Below are 7,878 nucleotides of genomic sequence, written 5' to 3'. Positions count from 1 at the left end.
TTATGTTTCATGTACTTTACAGTAGCATGATGCGTAAACTTCAGAATGTATAAAGATTAAACTGAAAAGCATTATTATTAGTTTTGTTCTTGGTATCAAACATGAAAGATATGCGTGACATGCAATGAAAAAGTATTTCAGTCTTGGAATGTGGTTATGCACATTTTTTTTGACCACAGTAATAGAAATTGTAGACATAATAGACATAATGCAATCCCTTTTTGCAAACTGCAAGATTATTTGCTAATGTTTGCTATGAATATTTAAGCATTTGTATCATTATTTAAACAGACAAAAATTTTACATTTTGATGTTTTTATTTAATATCTTTAAATTACTTTCTCCAGAAATGTTAATTTTTTTTTTAAAATCAGTCATTAAAATATATTGCCACTTTACAATGAGTACAGGAATAAATAACAGTCAATGCAATGAGGTAATTTAACAGTTTTATGATTCAGATTGAGAGAATAAATCATTTTAAACTCCCTTACAGGGCATCTTAATACTCTTCTCTTACATCACCAGATTAGTGCCAAGCAGAGGTTTTAATACCATCATTAAATCCATCCTGTGTTAATCAAACATTTCTAACTCTGCCTGCTTGGTGAGCCATGCATGCATGCATGAGTCTTCATTCTCAGTGTGACAGCAGCCTCACTCCCGTCGAGCCCCTCGTCCTCCAATGGCAGTGACATGACAAACTTCTACATCGGCCCCAAGCTTATGCAGCTCATCCAGCCAGATCTGTTGCTTCTGGGACAGACGGTCATTAGGACCCTTCACTTCCACCAGCTAGAAGAACAAAACTCAAATGAGCAACGATTTAAAGGCCGCCACTTTATAGATCCAATATTTCCATTGCTTCTTAACATGATAATCTTATTAAAGTAGTAAAATAAGTCACATAGTCAAAAGTTGAATAGATTCCTAACCAGCAAGCTACATCTCTGACTCACCTTGTACTTCTTGTTGGACGTGCTCCAGACTACTAGATCTGGAAGTCCTCCTCTACAATGCCTGTAGTCCTTTGCCATTCTAAGGACCACACCGCTCAGGAAGTGTCCACCCAGACATGCCACTAGACTCTAAAACCAGACAAAGAAAGCAAAGCAATTACACTGTGCTTGTGTATGGTTGTGAATATAATCTGGCATACACAGTAAAGTCAATTATATATTTCTAATAATACAAATACTATTAGTAATAATGACACATATAATTGTTAAATTCTAAAATACGCCGATGATGGAAAAAAATTCATCAATTTGTGTTTTAACTAATGATGTTAAAGACACTTTGAGGAGGAGACGGACCACTAGTAGAAAAAAATGAATGAAAGAAATCGCAATCCTCTAAGTGGTGGCACTAAGAAAAAAGCTGGTTGCCTTTTAAATAGATGCATTGTCTGTTTTTTACTCTAAAATACAGATGAACATTAGCTGGACCAGCTTTAAAAAAAAAAAAAATTTGTTTAAGTTGAGCTGAAGAAACAACATCTACGATAACGATACTATAGTTGTCCGATTTAACTGCTATTTTGGAATATGTTACTGTAAAGTTATCTTTGCAAATAGTTACCCCATTCAAGTAGACTAGAGCTATTACCAGGATGGCCACCATGTGAACGGACATGCCATGTATATAGTCTCTGTGATAACCTGTGCCTGCTGAAGAGAGGAGAAGCGCTCCCAGTTTATCAGCACACACACTCTCCCCTCCTGTGCGTTCCACACATCAGCGAGCAGCTCCTGCAGCGTCTCGGCAGACGCCTCGCGCAACATCTCAGCACGCGCCTCGATGGTTTCCCGCCGGTTACCGTAGAAACAATCAGTGTGCAAATCCAGAGGACAAGTCTGGGAAAGGGCATGCAGTCAGTGATCACTGATCTGTTGGGGTGGTATGCCCTGACAATAAAGTGCAACCCTAAACATGTGAAGCGCACAGCATTTATTTCTTAATTATTGTGTACCTGGTAGGGGTTTCGGAAAACATCAGGAACCCCGTCGATAAAGATGATGTCCCACATGAGGAGTCCAAAAAGGGTGGAAAATGTAGAGCCTTCTCCATGAATACCTAAAAGAGGATTTCAGAAACATAAATTGAAAGCATAAAAGGCACAGCAGGATGGATGTGCTTGTGTATGATGTTATGAAGAAATGTAGAATATGGTTTTGAAGCTATTTATTTTATGGAACACAAAATAGTGAATCTTGAATGATGTACTTGTTGTTTATTTCCATGCAAATCACAATGAATGAGGACTGGAGCTTTCAAGTTCTTCAGGAATTTAAATGCACCACAAAAGTGATCTATAGGATTCATCTGCTATATAAGTTTTCTGAAGTCATATAATAGCTTTGGAACAGAGAAACAGCCCAAAATTTAAATTGTTTTCACTGAAAATCTGTACATGACTTAAGTAGCAATGTCAGATTTGTCCAAAAACATTCGCTTGATTCGGATCTTTTCAATGAATCACTTGATCTGGTCCACAAACCAGTCTGAACGATTCAGACATCTGTAAATCTCTGTAAATATGCATGCACTAAGGAGAGCTACAGTAGACTAACAGGGAACATGTGAGCTACAAATGAGCTACATTCTTCAAAATTTCAAAATTTTGTGTTCCACAGAAAAAAAATTGCCATTATAAGGTTTAATTCATTGAGTGAACGATTCCTCAATTTCCTCAAAAACGATTCCTTTATATAATGGTGCACAAACAATGTGATGCCAGACCTTGATCAAAACCAAGAGTTCTGTAGTGTTCCAGAGCCAGTTCCTCAACAGAACACATGACCATAGTCCCTCGTCCCTCTGTGGAGCCTCCATCCTCATTGGCCGCTCTGAGGAACACTGATTTCCCCATACCACCCTCATGAGGAAAGAGCTGGCCTCGAATTGTCACCTGTTAAAACACTCCTGTTAAAATAATATGCATAGAATAACACTGTTTTACAATGTTCTCCACGTCGAACTGAGCACTCACATGAGTGACATCCTGTACGTGCACAGTGGGCAGATCTCGGAGCAGCAGACGGTACTTCTTCAAGCTAGCAGATTCCTTCATCCGACAAGCTCGCTGGTGAAGTGACAATTTGTGGCCTGTTCGGACCAGAGGGTCATTCAGTCCATCCCGGATAGCACAGATGGCCTTGATACAAAAGGTGTCAAAATCAATCAATCCTTTGAAAGAATGCTTGTGTATCCCACACAAAAGTAACATTTAATCAACTTAATCAATCAGTACCTGCTCGTGTTTTTTAAGATGTTGCTGGAGATTAAGAGCAAGTCTGTCCCACCAGCGCCCCCTACTGTCCACACAATACACTGACTGGGACAGAAGAATCCTGAGCTCCTCCACAGCGTCCTGCATTGCAGAAATGAAAAGATAAGTAATTAAACAAACTCACTATATAGGATAATATCACCCACCTCATAGCGGCGAAGTCTTTGTAAAATCTCAACTCCTCGAGACAGTATCCGAGTGTAGGTCCAGCCCACAGTGAAACACCGCAGAAAAACAGGCAGTTGTTCTTGATGACTGCACACATATTAAGACTCAATCCATCTTATAACAGCAAAAAAATAAATGAAAGATACATTTTCTTTTTCAAACCTTAGGTCACAGGAGTCTTTCATCTCCTGCCAGGTGGCCTTTGCTGTAGCATAGAGGACATGGGCGTCCTCCCAGCTGCCTGTCTGCATTGCAGCAATCACTTCCTGCAGAGCACGCATCGCTGTTTCATACCTGTACAGAATCGAACGTTTTAGACTAATAAAAGAGACAATAATGCATCTAGAACATAATAACAAGTATTGCCAACTTCAAATGTATGTTTTAGGGGCAAATCTCACAAAACCTGTCAAGAATATATACAGGTCATATTTCAGCCCAAAATCAAAATAAAGAAATAAAAGTAGACACTTTAAAATCTAGTTACTATGTTTATGTAAAATTACGTTTAATTTAGTTTATTATTAAAATATTTACATATCATGGTAGTATTTGTTCTACTTCCTAGAATTTTCCTCGTTCAGTTTTTAAATAAATACCTGTAATACAGAATTTGTTTATTTTTAATTACTCTACATAATTGTCATGAAAATAATATCACAATGCAAACAATCATAATAGTCCTAAAATAGACAAATAGGATAATTTTTTTTAAATTATTTTTCTTTTCTTCTATTTTTGAAGTGAAATGTGTTCTGAATGTTAAATGTTTTTTAAGATGTTTTTGTTTATCTATACACCATTTGTCACTCGAGCAAAGTATGAGCTGACCTGATGAGGTCATCCCGGTCCTCAAACAGTCTGGTTGAGCGATTAACTGTGTACTCTGGGAAAGCTAGGCGGCCAGAATTGACAAGCAGAATGGTGTAGAGCTGCCCCTGACCTCCAGCGGCCATCTCCTCCTCCTCCAGAGTGTCTGTGAGGGAGAAGAGGAGCAGGACGCGGGAGAACACGGCACGTGACCTGCGGCACAGACGCACACAGGAACCCGCAGCCTGCTTGGCCCTGAAAAAGACAAGCTTGTGTGTATAATTCTCTTACATTACTCATAACAGGACTTTTTAAATATCTCTTATGGCACCATTTATTGGATCAACATTAATCAACATTAATAACATTTCAATTTAAATATATTTTTAAAAATGTAATTTATTCCCATGGTGGCAAATTTGAATTTTCAGCAGCTACTACTCCAATCTTCAGGGCCACGATCCTTCAGAAATCATTCTAATAGTCTAACAGTTTTGGTGTTCAAGAAACGTTTCTTATTATTATCAATATTGAAAACAGATTTTTGTTTGGAAATCGTGATCACTTTTCGTTTTTCCACATTATTTGAAGAACACAAAGTTCAAAAGAAAAAAAAGTTCATTTGAAATTTAAAATCTTTTATAATCTTTACTATCACTTTTGATCAATTTGCATCCTTGCTGGATAAAAGTATCAATTTCTATAAAAAAAAAATATTTTTATTGACCTCTAACATTTAAATGGTACTGTATATGTCAGTGTCACCTAGTCAAATTTTACATCTATGACGTTAAAAGCTTCTGTTGTTCCTCTAGCAAACATGCAAACGTCACTCTCCTGGGGTATATATGCACTGATCATGTACTGTACTGTACATCTCACCTCTTGAGAATGACTGCAGCCGTGTTGTTTTGACAGACAAAGAGCGATCGCTGTTTCCCCAGCTGGAGTAGCCCCTCCACCAACTGCTGTTTCTGAGTCCCGTTGCCTCCACGGCCAAGGTGAAAGGTTTTGGCCAGGTTTCTGAGCTCCGGTGCAGGCAGCAAATCCAAAACTTCTTGGATGTCATGAAGCTCGGATTCTGTCACAGGGAAGAAATCACAAGCTGTAGGTAAATGTTGCCTGATACTTAACTACAGCTTATGGTTTTTAAACTGTGGACATTTTGGTTTGACAAACCTCATCACGAACCTGTTTGTAAGAAGCCACATGCAACCAGCTCTTGAATGACAGGTCTGAGGTCTGAGCTGATCTCTGTGTATTCCAACTTCCTGACCTGAAGCCATTTCAGCTTTCTTTGAAACAGACGGACATAAAGCATCTGACCAGGTACTACAGGAAAGGGAGAGACAGGTCTGCATTAGCTCAAACATACACTACTGTTCAAAAGTAGGGCAAAGCTGAATTTTAAGCAGCTATTACACACATCACACGACATTCAAAAATTATTCAAATATACTGATTTGATGCTCAAGTAACACAATTATGAGAAATAAAAACAGTTGGGCTGCTTAAAGGGATAGCTCGTTCCAAACCTGTATAAGTTTATTTTCTTATGTTAAAAATATAAGAAGATATTTTGAAGAATATTGGTAATCAAAGAGTTGATGGTCCCCATTGACTTCCATAGTATTTATTTCTCTACTATGGAAGTCAATGGGGACCAACAACTGTTTGGTTCTTCAAAATATCTTCTTATGCGTTCAACATAAAAAAGAAACTAAAACAGATTTGGAATGACATGAGGGTGAGTAAATGATGACAGAATTTTCATTTTTGGGTGAACTATTCCTTAAAAATTTTCATGAAAACCATGATACACTTTTTTTTTAGGATTCTTTGATGAATATATATTTTTTTAACATTATAAATAATTAGAGCAGAACTGAGACTTCAAAGTGACTTTAAATTAGTTCCTCTACCTGAGAGCTGCTGAAAAGTGTGAATGGTTGAGAAGTCTTCCTCATTGAAGAGCATCCTATCGTCCTCATTCTCCAACACCGCCTCAAGGACAGTCTGAAAGTTCTGCAGGTAATACGGCAGCCTGGTGTGCTGACGCTGTGATCCCTCGCTGACTTTCTCTACGCCGAGTGCTTTGGACTCATTGGCTGGTGTGGTTTCGGGCTTCCTCTCAATGTCCTTGTTTGTGGTCTTGCTCTTGATTTGACTCTCTGATAACGGAACAACATCAGACGAGGCCTCAGTTTGATCTGACTTGACATTTGTTTCATGTCTGTTTTCAGTTTTACTTTGAAAATATCTACTTTTCTTATGTACGACGGAGACTTCTGTAGTGTTTGTGTCATTTTTAGACAACTCGTCTGATTTACGCTTTAGTACCCTGGATGAGGATGAAGACTTCACTGACTGATTGTCAGCGCTGCTGCTTGAGTCTGCCAGAACTGCCACAGACTTCTCCATGTTTTTCACTTGAGGTTGGTTTGAAGCAGCTGGCTCTGTTGGGAATGTATTATCTGTATCCATGCCACCAGCTTCAGATTCAAAAATTAAACTCTTCCTGCAATTTTCCTTCTGTGAACTGCTCAGTTCTGCATCATTAGTCTCTTCTTGTCCAGAGACACGAGTCTGATCCATCTCAGATTCACCTGAAAGTCTAAGTGCTCTTCTAGACAGTTTAGATGACAAGCTTCCAAGACCAACTGTTTTAAACGGTTTAGCTTGTAAATTTGTTTCAGATGAATCTTGCCTCATCACACGGTTCTTTTTAAAATACGGACTTGTATCAGCATCTTTCTCTCCTGGGCTTTTCTCTTTCTCATCACTTCGAGATGCACCATTAAAGGGTCTTTTGGTTATTTTCTCCTGCTTGTCATCACTGACAGCCAGTGCATCTTCATGATCCTCTCCAAGAAACTTCTGACATTGAGAGTCTATATGTTCATTAATCTTGTAACGAGGCACAAGTTTGCCACACAGAGGACATGCCAGTTTACACGGTGGTGTATTCCTGAAAAATGAAGTTATGGATGCAACCCCACCTCCACTGCTTGATCTCTCTTTGATTGCACTGACCTTCTGGCTCTTTTTCTTTGTCACTGAGAGTCTTCTGCAACTGCCTCTATTTGACGAGCTGCCTTTGCACGTCTGAGACTCCATAACTGTTTATAAATGTTGTCCCATAAACCTGCTAGACAACGTCGAATGAAGTATCATACTGAAGTAGGTGTGAAGCAGGCTGCATATTTGTTTCTGAACCTGAGGGAAAGTACATAAAAACAAAACACTCAGTAGGAGAGGGTGGCATTCAACATACATTGCCTTAATTAAGTAAAGAAATGGTGCTTCATTTTACCTTTAGTCACAACTGATTTGCTTTGTCCGTGGATTCAGATTCTGCAAGACTTACACATAAATGCCTTTGCAATAGACTGCATTAGACATGCCACCAACAAATTAAAATAAAAGCTAGCATAATATGAAACAAAACAAACCTGCTAAATACAGATTAGACTATACATAAAAATAATTACTATACAATTATAAATAAAGCTTCTGATAACCGATAGACCTTTCTGTCGCTGAGATTAAACGTAAAGCCAGTCACAGGAATACATGGCGTCAGGATTTTTTTTGCTTTAATTTTTCAA

At 38.4% G+C, this 7,878-nt stretch overlaps 1 protein-coding gene across 4 annotated transcripts; it reads right to left on the bottom strand.

Moving 5' to 3' along the window:
* Positions 1–580: 580 nt before the first annotated feature.
* LOC109108686 (fanconi-associated nuclease 1-like) lies at positions 581–7,852 on the bottom strand. Of its 4 annotated transcripts, none has more exons than XM_019121780.2 (14): positions 7,584–7,851; positions 6,193–7,486; positions 5,462–5,602; positions 5,153–5,351; positions 4,292–4,525; positions 3,623–3,754; positions 3,439–3,547; positions 3,254–3,373; positions 2,993–3,157; positions 2,743–2,911; positions 1,973–2,076; positions 1,662–1,856; positions 960–1,088; positions 581–795 (listed from the first exon to the last, which is right to left on the bottom strand). In XM_019121780.2, the coding sequence occupies exons 2-14, from the start codon at positions 7,385–7,387 to the stop codon at positions 658–660; spliced, it is 3,030 nt and encodes a 1,009-aa protein (XP_018977325.2). In that variant the 5' UTR covers positions 7,388–7,486; positions 7,584–7,851; the 3' UTR covers positions 581–657. The 4 variants fall into 4 exon arrangements, with proteins under 4 accessions (XP_018977325.2, XP_042599985.1, XP_042599986.1 ...); XM_042744051.1 differs by having other exon boundaries at positions 7,723–7,821; XM_042744052.1 differs by lacking the exon at positions 1,662–1,856.
* Positions 7,853–7,878: the final 26 nt, after the last annotated feature.

This window comes from Cyprinus carpio, chromosome B18 (genome assembly GCF_018340385.1).
Source record: "Cyprinus carpio isolate SPL01 chromosome B18, ASM1834038v1, whole genome shotgun sequence".
Taxonomy (NCBI): Eukaryota; Metazoa; Chordata; class Actinopteri; order Cypriniformes; family Cyprinidae; genus Cyprinus; species Cyprinus carpio.
This window is presented reverse-complemented; position numbering and strand designations above follow the sequence as displayed.

What these genes read in the sequence shown, in the direction of transcription:
- LOC109108686 (XM_019121780.2), bottom strand. Translation starts at nt 7,387, where the DNA reads ATGGAGTCTCAGACGTGCAAAGGCAGCTCGTCAAATAGAGGCAGTTGC. An exon ending in CCTCTCTTCAGCAGGCACAG is followed by an intron (nt 1,089 to 1,661) that starts GTTATCACAGAG and finishes GTCTGGTTTTAG; the next exon opens with AGTCTAGTGGCATGTCTGGG. An exon ending in CGTCCAACAAGAAGTACAAG is followed by an intron (nt 796 to 959) that starts GTGAGTCAGAGA and finishes TTGTTCTTCTAG; the next exon opens with CTGGTGGAAGTGAAGGGTCC.